Source organism: Nuphar pumila, chromosome 12 (genome assembly GCF_984573655.1).
Source record: "Nuphar pumila chromosome 12, dmNupPumi1.hap1.1, whole genome shotgun sequence".
Classification (NCBI taxonomy): Eukaryota; Viridiplantae; Streptophyta; class Magnoliopsida; order Nymphaeales; family Nymphaeaceae; genus Nuphar; species Nuphar pumila.
The window spans coordinates 2,297,251-2,313,785 of NC_143260.1; the positions used below are offsets into that span (position 1 = coordinate 2,297,251).

The 16,535-nt window shown below is 35.9% G+C and overlaps 1 protein-coding gene across 1 annotated transcript; it reads right to left on the minus strand.

Annotated features, from left to right (window-relative positions):
• Positions 1-508: 508 nt before the first annotated feature.
• On the minus strand, positions 509-4,865 carry LOC149819629 (protein PLANT CADMIUM RESISTANCE 10-like). The gene is made up of 5 exons (XM_089982567.1): positions 4,795-4,865; positions 3,307-3,481; positions 1,979-2,205; positions 848-1,076; positions 509-703 (listed from the first exon to the last, which is right to left on the minus strand). Exons 2-4 carry the CDS (start codon positions 3,473-3,475, stop codon positions 903-905), a joined length of 570 nt encoding a protein of 189 aa, XP_089838693.1. The 5' UTR covers positions 3,476-3,481; positions 4,795-4,865; the 3' UTR covers positions 509-703; positions 848-902.
• Between the last annotated feature and the right edge of the window lie 11,670 nt (positions 4,866-16,535).

A 16,535-nucleotide genomic window follows, 5' to 3' on the forward strand; every position in this document is an offset into this window, starting at 1 on the left:
AAGCTCAGTTTCACTAGGTGAGGGCAGCCCTTTACCATGTCAGCGTTCACGAAAATGACAGGTTTAACATGACATTTTCTGATTATTCCCACTGGCTACATCACAAACAAGATATAGTGCAGACAGAAATTACCATGTAATTGTTGCATGATAACTTCTTATCTGAATCAACACTCCGCGGGCAGAAAGCATAAGGTAAATCCTCCAAGTAATACAGGAATCCAACATGAAGATAGCAGTGAATGCAAGAGTAGAAGAATTATCGAATTCAGTCCCACATTGAACAAGAAAAGAATGCAACTTACAATCACCCTAAGACATCACAAGCCTATATAAAAGGCACTTTCTTTTATCCACACTGTCCGATTCATGAATACTTGTAGTGGTATCGCGGTGAGCTCAGAATTCACAAGATCAAAGATAGTTTACCATATAAGCAGAAATTATAGAACAGACAAGAAAATAAACACAGAGGAGCTAGAGACAAAATTGGAAAACGTGCCATGCACCAGGAAAATTGTCATTGAATAACTTTCAAGTGTTTGGAGTTGGATATAGACATAAAGTTGGCAATATATAAAACCAGCAAAGCCACTTCTTGTAATAAGGCACTTCAAACTTTCCTTGAAGACGGTTTGACAATTCAGATATGCCATAAGAATGTGCTGCCGCTGTTACCTTTTACCAGTATTATATAAACTCCCTGTGCCATAAATGATTAGCTTAATGATAAAACTAGTAATAGTTACATACAAGTGGTTCATAAGTCCAGACAAGAATGCCTTAAGACTAGGAAGGAGTAAAAGTGTAGGCAGCTATTTGTCATGGAGGATGATATGAAGCTAACCTTTTCAAGGTACCATGCACCAATCAGGATGCTCCGAACATAATGTTATTCTGCATTACTTAGGTGCTGAAGCAGGTTCCATTGTTTGCATTTGAGGCGCAGTAACAGCAGGTAGGCTGAGATCGGAAATACTAAAACCACCTGATCTCTCACGGATCTCTCTGTACTCTTGGCAGATGGCACATTGGTGACAAAAAAGGTGTGTCACAAAGTCTCCACAAGGTGCTTCCTGAAAAACTTGTACCACATTAACAAGAGCCCTATATGTAAGAAGTATGTTTTGAAACGGAGCAACTAACAAACAGGCAACAATTTAGATGGAGCTAGCGCGAACATGATGGGTTAGGCAATATAGAATGTGGATGCTATGCTATTAGAATTAGCTATTTTATCAACTTCATCATACATCAGATTAACAATGGATCATTATTTAACTGTAAGCAACAGGGTAAAATCAAGAGCACCATAATTTTATGATTTCCAGAGACATCCAACACAATGTGCTATTGACCTAGCTTTCATGCTTCTGTTGTTGACAAATCCAAAAACAAAGTCACGTCTCTCTCTCTCTCTCTTTATATATATATATATATATATATATATATATATATACATTCTGTGCGTGCACATGCACCCATCGTAAACTGTCCACTCAAATGATCTGATGGTCAAGAAAAGCCCTGCAGATGTGAGCTACTTTGCTTAAATAAAAACAGGTTTTTGATCATATCATTAAGATGTACCAAAATCAATGATCCACAATGTACCAAAATTTTTACTATTTAAAAAATCCTCATTTTATTTCAGTAAATTATGATCCAAGATATGATTCCGTGTAAACAAACCATGCTTACCAGGGCTAGATTGAGTATGAGAGAGGTTCTTGACCCCAGTGTACCTCTCTCTCTCTCTCTGCATAGACAGACACACATAAAAACAAAGAGCAAAACACATGCATCATTGTAGTGAAAATCAACAGCATTCACAATGAGATGCTAGCTGTTTTAGACATGAAACAATAATTCAATTAGTTATATCATCTTCGGGAGTAAATAATGAGAACTACAGGTTGTTAGGGCAAAGAGAAATCGCACTTCGCTTAAAAGCAAATGAGTAATCTCAAGCACATACCTGCAAATTATACTTTTGCCTAATGGCTCTACGGTAGCCACAGGCATAACACGAGACCACAGTTCCCGGTAATCCACAAAAAAGTCCACTAGTTAGAAGACAGCAAAAGCAATTGAAAAGGCCCCATAATGTGAAATGAGTAATACATGGTCCAGTCCAGCTTCCAGAGCCTATGAATTCTGTGTTCTTGCCAAACAGGAAACAAGGACAAAAGAATCCAATGCAACCTGTGAAAGGATAAGCCCGATCAGTTGAAAGTTTTGGAACCAAGGTCATTAACTACACTTGTATAAATGATATGTAACTTGTTCTAGAACACAAGAGCACTACTGCAGAAAGGAATAAAGAATAAATCAAATCAGCAATTCAAATATGCTATTATAATTTATATAAAGGTTTGATGGCCTGTCTATGTCACACAGACATTTCTCTTAGCATATGTGTTCCCATGCTGTCACAGGGACACACCATTTTGGTGGAGTGCCCCCCATGACATGAGCGGACATGGGCACCGACATGTATGACTAATATTTTAATATTTTTAATGATTTTAAATATTATTTCAATCAAAACCTATTTTTTAATATTAAAATATCAAAAAATAGTTTTTTATTGATTAAAAAATAAAAAAAATGTCTTCATGTCCTATTTTCAAAAGAAAAATTCTGTGTCACGCATCCACGTGTCTTTGTGATATAGGTCCCATGTTGACACAAGACAACATCAGACACATCTTCACATTTCATGGACACAGTCAAACCAGTGTCAGACATAGTCAACACCATATCCCTTATCTATATACTTTTATGGTCTTGATTGCTTATTTTGTATTCACTTGTGTTCTTTTAAAATTTTGTCATCAATTACGTTACATTTCAATTTTCAGCTTAGTTTTATTGTTTGATATTTCTAATCATAATGACCTAAATTGTTGTTCAAGAATTTGCATTAAGATGGTATTCATCTTTATTGCTTTACATTAAGAATTTTGAAAACACACGCACATACACACCAAAATATATATAAATTGTCTTTGAATACTGATGAGAGAGAGAGGAATGTAAAAGAAAAAGATCTTTTACCGGAAAGGTGTAAGCTTTTCCTCTTTACCATTTAAGACTTCGACCATACACCGATGAACCATTTCATCATGAAAAGGGGAAACACCTGATTTATCATTCAATTCCTTTAAAAAAACTGGGAACCCATTTAACTAATAATTATCATAAACTTAAAATACTAGTTAAAACAAAATAACTTCTACCACAGTCACGCCATAGTCTTAATTTTACATCAGCTAAGATGAAGATCAAGCAAAAGCGACTTACAGCTTTGCATATCATCAGAACATGCACAGATTCCAGAAGACCATTGAACAGGATCCTGCCTGCTTTCCAGAGGAGTTACCTCAGTCTTCTCAGATTCAGTATCAACACCATGATCCGAAGCTGGTAATGGAATATACTTTGGGGGCACATAATTACTTCTCTCTTCCATCCTTTCCTGATAAAATATGCCAACCAAATTTCGACACATGAGCTATATTACATAGCGGACAGCCCCAAAAGTAATAAATTTGCTTATCAAACCAAAACTTCGTCCTTGTCAGTAAACTAGTAATGGAACACTGCAATGATAATTCAAAATATGCTCCTTCAATATAAAGATCAACCACATCTCAAACGAATAAAATCAAGATTAATGTCAACAATTTGAATCATATAAATTCCGCTGAATTTATTTAGACTAATGTCTACATTTGCAAATTTCAGTCTAACATCCACATGTGGAACCAGACTTCTCAAAAATTTCCCCAATATAAGGGTGAAGTCAAAGGATTAAAAGACAATTAAACACTTTCTTGGTTTGAAATATGATATTGAAACCAGAAAAACAAAACCACAGATACTAGAGTAAGAAGTGGAGTCTGTGTTTAAAGAAAATCCATGAGGCTTGAAGCATTTGGTTAGAAAAATGGAAGCAAGAAAGAAGTAACAATGGAAGTGAGATAAAAAAAAGTAGATAGAACATGTGCTTTAGTTTAAATACATCTTTGAAGTCTTCTGCCAAAATATATGTTACATATGTAGGTTCTATTAACTGTAGCCTTTAAAGAGAAAATATAATTCTTCCAATTTGAAAAATACATTTCCAACATCAAGATAGTTCCATTTATATTAGGAAAATCAAGAAACTCGTCCTCTGGAAAGCGTAAAAGAATTACGCCGTTTCATGCTTCTCCATCAAGCTTCTGAGGTGTGCGTGTGTGTGGTCCATAGTTACCTGAAAACTTCAGAAAATCCATTAAAAACCTAAAAACTCAGAAACAGTGATTCTACGCAAATGTATCAAATTTACTTCCAAGCACAGGAAAGTTTCAGACGTGATACTACACATTCACGACACTCAAGATGCGACACATTAATCAGAAAAACGAGACCGAAATTTGGGTTCAAGAATTCATCTGCCCTTACAAGGCGAAATAATGGAAACAGAAACAAAACATCCAAATCCACAAAATCAACCACTACATCATCACTCCAATTGATTCCAACAAATTCACAGCATTTGTAGAAGTAAAAGCTTCAGAAACCCAAGGGAATAAAAGTAACGCTAAATTTGCCTCCAAAAGAACCCTAGGTTATCTAGGGTTCCTTTTAATTAAAAGAGCAAAAAAAAAAGGGATGATAAAATTCTGTTTCCAGACGCAATTGTTACTCAAAAACACCCAACGTAAAAAATAACGCTAGGCAATTCAAGTTAGTTAAATAACGAAACGTCAAAAAACTCAAGAGGAAGAAGATCGAGATCGCTACCTCTCTAGGGTTTTGAGCATTTGGAGAGAGAGAGAGAGAGAGGGAAATTAATCGTTAAAATCGATGGAGGCGATAGGCGAGGGCGGCTCATTTCATTTATAGAAGAGCGCAAGGCGACAAAGGGAGAGAGTGACACGTGTCACCGTTTGAACTTGCTGGCGGGACTGGGTTTTGTCTGGCTCCAGGTACCATCCATGGAACCCCGATCCGGTTTCTCTGTTCTCTGACCCGTTTGGGTCCAATCAGATCAGGCGGGACTGGGTTAATGGGATCGTTGTTTTTCATGAAACTAACTTGGCAGATGTGATGGACATTGTTCCTTTAGTGGGGATCGGCTCAGAAAATTATCTGATTACGACAGATAGATAATTTTCTAGTATTTGGACCATCCAAAAGATAGTTCCTAGTATTTGGACCATGGACCATGGACCATATTGAATTGGGTCAACAACACTTGCACCTATAATTTCTAAGCTCGTTCACACCAAATGTTAGAGAGAGGAGGAGGGTGTTATGGTCATGGACCTTATCACCTGCAATTAAGCCCACAGAGGACCAGAATTGGATCCATCTAACCAGGTCCAAACCCAAGGTAAAGTTTAAGCAACTTTTATCATTCAACCACCAGTCTACTGACCACAGGGGACCAGAATTGGTTGAATCCAGTTCAGAATGTGGAGAGGCAGATATGGGTCCAGATCAAAGTTGGGACTAAAATGTGAGTTTTATACATGGTTGGATCTTTAGAGGCTAATATTAAACCCTGTTAACTAAACCACGTATGGTAAAAGTAGCTTGAGAACCTGAAAAATAGGAATGTAATGGGACAGACTCGGGTTGGATCTAGGCATTACTGAGTTCAACTTAATGGGATCTAACATAATTGAATCTGGATTTAGATGTGAAGTCGGATGAAGATCAGACAAGCTAAATTAGATTTGATTTGCTTATTAAAATGCTACATTTACTTTCTTAGATTAAGACTAGGATTCTGAGGCAAACTTGATGCCAAAATCTGGATCCGACTATTAATTGGATCGTATTTTGTCTACCGACTCCAACTAAATGGATTCAGATTCCATTGGATATCTACGTGAATCCTAACAATTTATATTCCTAAATTCTGCACGTTTGGAAGAGAGAAAAACTCTCATAGGAAAATAAAGTTTTGCCTATGAGGGTTTTTGATATGAGAAGTTTTCAAAAAAAAGTTTTTCACATGTTTTGTATAGCATGAAAAAAACATAGTGGAAAAATATAAAAAAAATTAGAGAGAGGAGGAGGGTGGTGGGTGGCAGTGGCGTAGCTAGGATTCATGTGAGGGAGGGGGGCAAACAGGGGTGTAGCAAAAAAAAAAATTATTGTGTGATAATAGGGGGTAGCGCCCCCGATTTTTTTTTTGAGATAAAATAAAAAATGGCTACGATTATTAATAAAAATCTATTTCATATGGACGAATCAAACTATTTGCTGCAGTCAGGACTGGGCTACAAAAATGGATAAAAATCTAATTCATATGGAATCAGAGCTGGGCTAGGACTGGGCTTTAAAAAAAAAAAAAATTAACTGTTTCGGGAGGCAGGACTGGGACAGCCCAATCCTGCTCCCCCCCAGCTACGCCTTTGGTGGGTGGTGGTGAGATGGGTGGTGGAGACTGTAAAAAATAATTTTTCTCTTGGCAAGAAACATTACTTCACCTCCCCCATAGAGGAATGTTTTTTTGCAAAAAGTATACTTTCTAGAAAAACTTTCTTAGCGAAAAAGTCTCTCATTTAAAATGGTTGAAAATCTGTGCCGATTTTCGATTTTGCATCACTTTTCCACTACAAGAATTCTGTGGATTAGCGACAGATGCTATCCGACGCCAATCCATCGCAAATCCTGTTTAGCGATGGATTGGCAATGACTTAGCGATGGATAGCATCCGTCATAATTTTTTGGTCACTAATTAGCGACATAACTGATATGTCACTACTTCCGTTGCTAATTTATGATGGATTAGCACATGCCATGATCCGTCGCGAGTTCATCGTTAAGTAAGCACTGATTTGGTTTTGCGACAGATACATATTCGTCTCTAAATTTGAGATGAATATTATTCATCATCAAATACCGTTGCCATTTTGCGACTGAATTTCTTCATAAAATCCATCACTGAATGTTAGCGATGGATAATATTTGTCGTTAATCCGTTAAAAAAAAAAAAAAACTAAAACAATTTTGTTTGAAATATAAATATCGAGAAAAAATTTCTCTTTATATAATTTATATAACCTGTGTATAAAAGACAAAGTACACATAAAAATACATATACAAGTAGGTGAAACAAATTTAACACAAGTTATAAGTGAAACAAATTTAACAAGTAGGTGAACATATACAAAGAGTTTCGTTTGAAATAACAAGTACGTGAGACAAATTCAACACATGAAGCTACTCCTCGCCAAGATTCAGAGCATCATCCTCTTCATTGTCTCTATCTGCCCCTCCATCAACTCCTCTACGTTGACCATCTTCAGCATCCTACAAAAGAACTGAAATATTAATATTGATAAACAAAATATAATGAAATAAATTATATGCAATGCATCTAATCTAAGGCAATCAAAGTAACTTGGCTGAATGACATATAAACTAGCAATAAAGTGAACGCCATTAACAGAATTTAGAAGCCAACAAATAGTACATGTAGAGTCCCTAAAAACTAATGACATAATGAAATATTATAGGTATATACGTATTGAAATCTAATAACATGAAACTAATGACATAAACTTTAGATATGTATTGAAATAAATGTTATACGCACCTAACAGGCACCGAAGCTCATGTTGAAGGTAGACGAAGTTCCCCTCCCGAAAAAAGTTGCACAACTCATTATGAACAAGGTTGAAAATGACTTCATGTAAAAGTCACGCATTGTGTTATGAAGAAGCTGGCGGACACCATCCCAAGAAATAGCAGAGTCAATCGGAGACTGAGAGTTGATGCTGACGGGAGAACTCTAAGAACCCTGACTGGAGGAGGCAACGATTATTGTGATGTTCATATTACTCCCAAACCCGAACACATGACATTTTTTGGGTTCACCGGTTGTAGTCACCCATACTGCATGATCAAAAGGCGGATGCTGAGTGAAGTCACTGCCATATCGCTCTACCATCCGCTGCTCGTATGACTCCTATAAAGTAATGATTATAGTATGAATCAGAGTTACCAGTCGAGGAAGCAGGAGCGGGAAGCGATACGGGAAGCGGGAGCGAGAAGCGAGGCACTTTAAAAAATTTAGGAAGCGGAAAAGCGTGGGACCACTTAGAAGAAAATTCTGAACCGTCTCGGATGCAAACCGGAAGCGAGGGGCAAGCGAAAAAAAAAATGAAAAAATGGGGAAGCGAGGGGGAAACGTGGGGGAAGCGCGCTTCCCATTTATGCGAAGCGCGTTTCCCATAAAAGGGGGATGCACTTCCCATAAAAGGGAAGCACGCTTCCCAAAAAAGAGGGACACTTCCCCTCACGCTTCAAAAGCGCGACGTTTCGCGCTTTCAAAGCGCGCTTCGGGGAAGCGCGCTTCCCCTTTTGCCTAGGCGCTTCCGATAACTCTGGTATGAATTAATAATTAAGAATTATAATATTTATGATAATATAATTCATGGTAACTTGTATATTATAATGTTTATTAATACAATAAATATATATTATTGTCGCTCTCGCCTTCTCTGATACGAACTTTCTCGTACTCTTACGTTTATGTGTTTCAACAAACACATCATTGTAAAGCACGTGGCCTTCTTTTTTAGCTTCCTGCAAGGTTAAATGATAAAAAAACCAATTAAAAAGTATGCAGAAATACTTATGAATTTGATAATATATATATATATATTGATGAGTTACCATTTTCTTTTGGTGACTCTAAAAAGTCCTAGAACTACCTGTGTGTAGATGAGCATCAGGCATATTCGCTCGGTTCTGTGCAGCCTTTGCTAAGCAGTTTTGAAATTCATGGCTCACCCACTTGTCGCACATTGCATCCCAATAATCTGTCTTGATAGTAAAAGGGTCATGGCCCTTCCACTGTAGTGGATCATTTATCTCATCAACTGTTTGTGTTGCTGCAGTCTGTTACGACAATGAAGTCATACATGATATTTCAAGTACAAGGTTTTGATGATGAGCAAGTAGAATCAACTGCATTAGAATGTGCTAGAACCATGCTTCAAGATAAAAATTTACCAAAATACTTTTGGGCTGAAACAATTAATACAACATGTTATGTTCTAAACCGTGTTCTTATTCGACCAATTTTACATAAAACATGTTTTGAATTGTATTATGATCGAATACCAAAGATCTCATATTTCAAAAATTTTGGTAGTAAATGTTATTTGTTAAATACCAAAGATAATCTTGATAAGTTTGATTCAAAATCAGATGAATCAATATTTCTTGGATATTCTTCTAGAAGTAAAGCATATCGTATTTTCAATAAAAGAACATCTTGTATTGAAGAATCTTTACATGTTGCATTTGATGAGAATTGTGAGCAGGTTATACCTCTAAGCGAAGGAGAAGAAGTAATACTTCAAGAAGAACCCTTGATAGAGAGTACTTCTCAACAAAATATTCCTCTTCAACCTGTTTGGAAAGAAGTTTCTAATCATCCACATGAACAAGTTATTGGTGAAATAAAGAGTGGTGTCCAAACTAGAAGGCAATTAGAAAAATATATTGCAAATGTTGCTTTCATATCTAAATTAGAACCAAAGAATATCAATGAGGCTTGTGATGATGAATTTTGGCTTTTGGCCATGTCTGAAGAACTTAACCAATTTACTAGGAATGATGTTTGGGATCTAGTTGATAGACCAAAGGATCATCCAGTAATTGGAACAAGATAGGTCTTCCGAAATAAGCTGGATGAAAATGGTGAAGTCATTCGTAACAAAGCAAGGCTAGTGGCACAAGGCTATAATCAAGAAGAAGGCATAGATTTTGATGAAACCTATGCACCAGTGGCTCGATTAGAGTCAATTCGTATGATGCTTGCTTTTGCTAGTTACATGAACTTCAAGTTATATCAAATTGATGTTAAGAGTGCATTTTTAAATGGACACATCAATGAAGAAGTTTATGTAAAGCAACCCCTAGGCTTTGAAAATGAGAAATATCCAGAAAAGGTCTACAAATTGAAAAGAGCTCTGTATGGACTCAAACAAGCACCAAGAGCGTGGTATGAAAGACTACAAAATTTTCTAGAACAATCTGGTTTTTCCATTGGTCGGGTAGACTCCACTTTATTTGTTAAACATTTTAATTCAGATATTCTTATTGTGCAAATTTATGTTGATGACATAATATTTGGTTCTACTAATGATTCTCTTTGTAAAGAATTTGCTAAGGCTATGCAGGAAGAGTTTGAAATGAGCTTGATGGGCGAATTAAACTACTTCCTTGGACTTCAAATAAAGCAAACTGAAGAAGGAATCTTCATCAATCAGGGTAAGTATACAAAAGAACTTCTCAAGAGATTTGGGATGGACTCATCGAAATCAAGAAGGAATCCTATGAGTACAACTACTTCTCTTGATAAAGATGAAAATGGTAAAAGTGTAGATACTAAGCTCTACAGAGGTATGATCGGATCTCTATTATACTTAACTGCTAGTCGACCTGATATTATGTTTAGTGTTTGTATGTGTGCAAGATTTCAAGCTAATCCAAAGGAATCTCATTTAACTGCAGTAAAACAAATTCTTCGTTATTTGAAAGATACTTCAGATTTCGGTTTGTTTTACCCAAAATCATCTTCCTTTGATTTAGTTTTATATAGTGATGCAGATTTTGCAGTAAGTAAATCTGATCGCAAGAGTACTAGTGGAACTTGTCATTTCTTGGGAAATTCCTTAGTCTCTTGGTTTAGTAAAAAGCAAAATTCAGTATCACTCACAACAACTGAAGCTGAATATATAGCCGCTAGTTTAGCATGTTCACAAGTACTTTGGATGAAACAAACATTAAAAGATTTTGGTTTAAACTACTCCACAACAACTATATATTGTGATAACACTAGTGCTATAAATCTTTCAAAAAATCCTATTCAGCACTCAAGAACTAAGCATATTGAAGTTAGACATCATTTTTTAAGAGATCATTTGTTAAAATGAGATATTTCGTTAAATTTTATTTCCACTAAAGAACAACATGCCGATATCTTCACTAAACCTCTTAAAAATGAAGATTTTATGAGAATTAGGAGAGAACTAGGTATTTGCTCGTTTTTGGATTTATAAAAATACTGTTTTTTTGAACAAAATCTCAAAATCGCACTATATTAGTCGACCGATAAAATTCTAGTCGACTGGTGTTTTTATATTTTGGAATGTATCGCATCATATTAGTCGACCGATATAGTTCTAGTCGACTGATGATATTTTTTAAATAAGTCACACTTTTTTAAGTCGACCGATAAAGCTTTAGTCGACTAAATTTTTTAAAAAAAAAAATTTAAGTGAAGGGACTCGACACCCCTTGGATTTGTTTTTTAAAACCCGTTTTTTTTTAAGAGGCATCGTTTCACTTCGTATTTTTTTCATTTTTCTTAAAAACGAAACCCTTTAAACCAAAAACCCCTCTTTCTCTTTTGCCTCTCTCTCTCTCTCTCTTCCGAAAAACCCTCGGAGTACCGTTCGACTCCATCATCGCCGGGATTTTCTTACCGTAACAGGGAGACGCCGGAAATGTGTGGCCGTAATCTTCAAACGCCGGAATCCTCTTGTAGTGACTGGCGCATCTTCAAAAACACGCCGGAACTCTCTTGCCGTGACAGTGCTTTGCTGGAATCCCCTTTTGGCCGACCTCTCCTCGCCGTCAGCCACCGCATCGTCCTTTGTTTTTGAACGCCGGAAAGCTTTTTTCCCTTGCCGGACGTTATTTGGAAGCCGACATTTTGGTAACCATGCCTCGCACGAAGTCTACATCTGCAAAAGGTTTAGGTTCTCCTCCTCCTACACCTACTTCAAGACATGGTTTTTCACTAAGATTACTTCGCAACCCTCTTCTCTATGACACTTTTGGATCAATTTCTGCACTACCTATTTTACCAGGCCGAAATGTTCTATTTCACTTGTTTTCTCGTTACAAAATAAGAGAATTATTTCCTGGTATTTCACATCTTTTTGATGCTTGTGCAGATACCCTTCACTATCCTTTTCTTATTCACTTGTTTTACACAAATTTACAAATGAATCATGAAACTGGAGTTTTGTCTTCTCTTGTTCGTGATGTTGAAATCGAGTTTGATTCGAAATTGCTTGGAGAAATTCTTGAAATTCCACCTTCAGACACTCTTTTCAACACTATTGAATTGAATGATGAAAGAGTTTTTGAACAAATTCTTCTTCCAGAAGCACCTCACTGCCATCCTTTCAAAAATACTAATCTTTAAACTCGTGCATGCATTGCTGGACGAATCCTTGCCCACAATGTTCTACCCAAAACTGGTTCTTTTGATTATTATTCCACAGATCTATCTACGACTCTTTATGTTTTATTTGGGAATATTTCTGTCAACTGGGCCAATGTGTATTTTACAAACTTGTGGAAACAAAAACCATTTCTTCCTTATGGTTGTCTTTTAACCCGTATTTTTAGACATTTTAAAGTTCCTTTAACAAATGAAAAGTACATTGAGCAAAAAGAGTTCTTTGATCAAACAATTTTTAAAAGAATGAAAATTAAATATCTGCCTCCCTTAAATGTTGATCAAACTGAACCATCTGATCCTAATGAACCATCTATTTCTGAACCTTCACCTTCTGCGACACCTTCATCTCATGCAAAAAGAAAGAAATTTTCGATAAATCAAGACCATGATGAAGTTATGCAAAGACTGGAAGCTTTGGAGCTGCATCAACACACCTTTCGTGAAGATGTGACTCAACAACTTGCTTCAATTCAGAAGGATGTAACTGCCATTAAGGATTTGCTAAACTCTCTTTTCTGATCTTTGATCTTTGAAAAACTTACTTTATGGGTTGTAATATTTTAAACTTATCTCTATTTCTGCTTATGCTATTTTTGCCCTTACTCTTTTTTATTCTGACAAAGGGGGAGAAAAAGATAAAGATAGCATTACTTTTTTATTGCAAGGAGATCTTGAGAAAAAGATGATAGCAATTACATTACAGGAGATCTTGCATGAGAAATGCAAAATTAAGAGAAAAAGAAAGCTTTGAATGAATGTATTTCTAAATACATGAATACATGATGAATGGAAATGCAAACCAATCAATATGTGATATATGTGCTTTAAATATGCTAACTTTTAATGTTTTGCAGCATATTGATAGGGGGAGTAAAATCTCCATCTATGCATCTAAATGCTTCATCTTTGATTAAGTTTGTCATCATAAAAAAGGGGGAGATTGTTACGACAATGAAGCCATACATGATACTTCAAGTACAAGTTTTTGATGATGAGCAAGTAGAATCAACTGCATTTCAGCTAAGGCTATGAAGAAATTGAAGAATTCAGTGAAGAATCCTTGAAGACTAGTGTGCAAATGTTTAATTCATTAAAAGTCTTACATTCTTGTAAGAGCCTTACTTAGAGTGCATATTTAGGTTGCATTTCACCTTAAAAGTCTTTAGAAAAACTTTTCTAAAAGAAACTCTTTTGAAAATCTTTTTAGAAAACTCTTTTCTTAAATTTTTATGTTTATTAGTCGACCAATAGACTTATCAGTCGACTAATCCTTTCGCGTCATATTTTCTAAAAAAATTATTCTTGTCAAATTAGTCGACCGAAGGTTTTATCAGTCGACTGGACAGAATGTCTGTTTTCTGGAAAATTAGCAACAGTCGACTAATGGTTTTTCAGTCGACTGAACAGAATATGTGTTTTCTGGAAAATTAGCAGCAGTCGACTAATGGTTTTTCAGTCGACTGAACAGAACATGTGTATTCTGAAAAATTTAGCAGCAGTCGACTAATGCTTTTTATCAGTCGACCGAACAGAATGTTTGTTTTTCAGAAGTTTTTAGCAGCAGTCGACTAAAAGGTTTTTCAGTCTATTGATGATATTATCAGTCGACTAACTTTTCTCCAGTCGACTAAGTTTCAAAAGTTCAGATTTTCAAACGGCTCGATTAACAGATCAGTCGACCGACGATAACTGTCAGTCTACTAATAACTAACTATTAGTCGACTAACTGATGTTTCAGTCGACTAATTTTGCCGTTTTCCTGAAACTTCAAAAAGGCGTGTCTTTTCATTTTTCAAACGTTTTGATCGTTCGAATTGGACCGTTTTGACACCCTTTCATACTCTCAACGTATGAAATCTTTTAACTATAAATATGAGTGCATTTTACACTCAAAACAACAATTCAATCGATTTGAATCTTGCTTTTCACTCTTATTCAGTCAAGTATTGATTTTCTCACTCACGTGATATTTTCACTTCAGTTTTTCACTCAAATCACTTTGAGAGATAGTGAATTCGTGAGTAGAGTGTTTCAACAACCTCAAAAGCCAATTGCATCTCATTTGCATTCAAAAGGAAGGCTCATAGGTTGTATTGTAAGTTGTTATTTCTTTTCTGTAAAAAGAAGGACTCCTTGGTGTAAAGGAGTTGTTTGCTTTCAGTGGGATTGTTACTGAAAGTGGGACCGATTATGGTCTGTGTGATCTTGTAGTTTACAAGGTTGATAGTGGAAAATCTCAAGCGGGTTTTGCTTGGGGACTGGATGTAGGTCGGGTTTGACCGAACCAGGATAAAATCTTGTGTTCTTTGTGTGTTTGCTTTGAAATTTGCAAAATCCTTCAATATTCTGCAGAAAGTTTTAAAAGCACTATTCACCCCCCCTCTAGTGCTCGTTGCCTCGATCCTAGTGCACTTTCACAGTCTTCATATTGTGAAGCATATCGGTAATTCGACAAACAACCACCTTCTGCCAAACTAGCCTCGCATCCTGCTCTTCCTTCGCAGTCGCGAAGCGATTCGAAGCTTACAAATAATTTCAGAAAGTTAGTACACATGACTATAACAAAAAATTAAATATGAAACACATTAGTTATGATAAACGATTGCATATCATGAATGAGGACCATAATCTGCCCAACACCTCCTTCGAGTACTCTTTTCATTGAGTGATCGTTCCTGAAAGATGCTGAACTAGTGACTTTCTAATTTTTTGAATCACTTTTTGTGGCTTGAACCTTGCGCTGCATATGAATTGGTATACATTAACAATCGACTATCGATATACACTATTTATAAGATAAGTATTGAACAAGTGACAATGAAATACTTACGGTCGACTATCGATATACACTATTTCAATGAGTCATTGTGTGTCAGACTGAGAAGACCTAGCATCCGTATGACTCTCTTGGACTATTGTATAAAAATAAAAAAATCTATGTACATATTATATCTACATGTTGAGTAAATAACTTTAACCATTACGAAAATATACATACCAATCGGCGTTGACTCATGATGTGTATGAGTAGCTGTTGTTGGTGGGTCATGTGCAGGCGAAACATCATTTATAGGACAATGAGTTAGAAATCCATACAATGCACATTTAAACTAATCAAGTATATAATTATTTAAATGATATGCCTATCGAAGCTATATGTGAAGACGAAGGCTGAGACTGACGATCACTGAGTTGAGATCCTATAAAGACGATTAACAAATAATAATTTTTATATCAACATATAAGCAAAAACATAATGAATGTTTATATTTAAATATAACACAAAGACATCTAGCTAATATTGTCCAACAACCTTCACTTGGTCCTCGACCAGTGCGACCTTCATGAACCATATTCTAGCAAATAAAAATGTTATTTGGATCAGTTACATAACTTTGGATCAGTGCACATGCATGTGTATATGCTACAGTCATAGTTCTGTGTAGGACATACATCATGAAGAAGCAAGAAAAACAGCAAAACAACTAAAAACTAAATATATTAGATTAAAGTGGGGAACATATACAAGATATAAGAAACACTTACATCAAGATCACCTTTTACTCTTGCTTCCTCCAGTGCTTCACAACATGCAACCTCCTCCGGAGACTCATCATCTTCCCACCCACCCTAATAAGAAATCAGCACAAAGACCACATGAATCAGAACACGATGAATTTGAATGTCTTTGATTCTATTATATGAAATGTTGATGTACTATAAAATCTTCAGGAGTTGAACCATATGATGCACACCTTTGGGAACACAAGGTCGTCCCTATTTGGCATAGAAACCATCAGAACCTCCAATATGTCTTTCAAAGTGCAAATTTGTTCAACATCTTTCTTCAGCTTGTAAGGTATGCACCTGGTTGGCACAGATGGAATCCAACAAGCACAAAGGATTGTAAGCATATAACTTAAAAAATAAATGGAATACATGATTTACTTTCATGTCTCAAGCATTTGTAAAAAGTATATGATTTTGTCATACTACAAGTACTTCTATACCATCAAAAAATCGAAAATAAAGAAATTAGAAATTTACATAGTCATTCAAAGAACATTTTGACAATAATGGGGGTAAGTTTCATAGCAGACAAGCACGAAATATACACAAAAAAAGACCAAATGGAAACTTGGAGGGAGTTGATGATTTTGGCACTAGGTACCATTGAAAAAAAGGCTTGATGGTGATGATGATGATTCAGGTCAAATGGGATCTAATCAATAAAACTAAAAAGATCAACCAATAAAGGGTC

What these genes read in the sequence shown, in the direction of transcription:
- LOC149819629 (XM_089982567.1), bottom strand. Translation starts at nt 3,475, where the DNA reads ATGGAAGAGAGAAGTAATTATGTGCCCCCAAAGTATATTCCATTACCA. An exon ending in TTCTGATGATATGCAAAGCT is followed by an intron (nt 2,206 to 3,306) that starts GTAAGTCGCTTT and finishes ATCCTTTCACAG; the next exon opens with GTTGCATTGGATTCTTTTGT. An exon ending in GGCAAAAGTATAATTTGCAG is followed by an intron (nt 1,077 to 1,978) that starts GTATGTGCTTGA and finishes CAAGTTTTTCAG; the next exon opens with GAAGCACCTTGTGGAGACTT.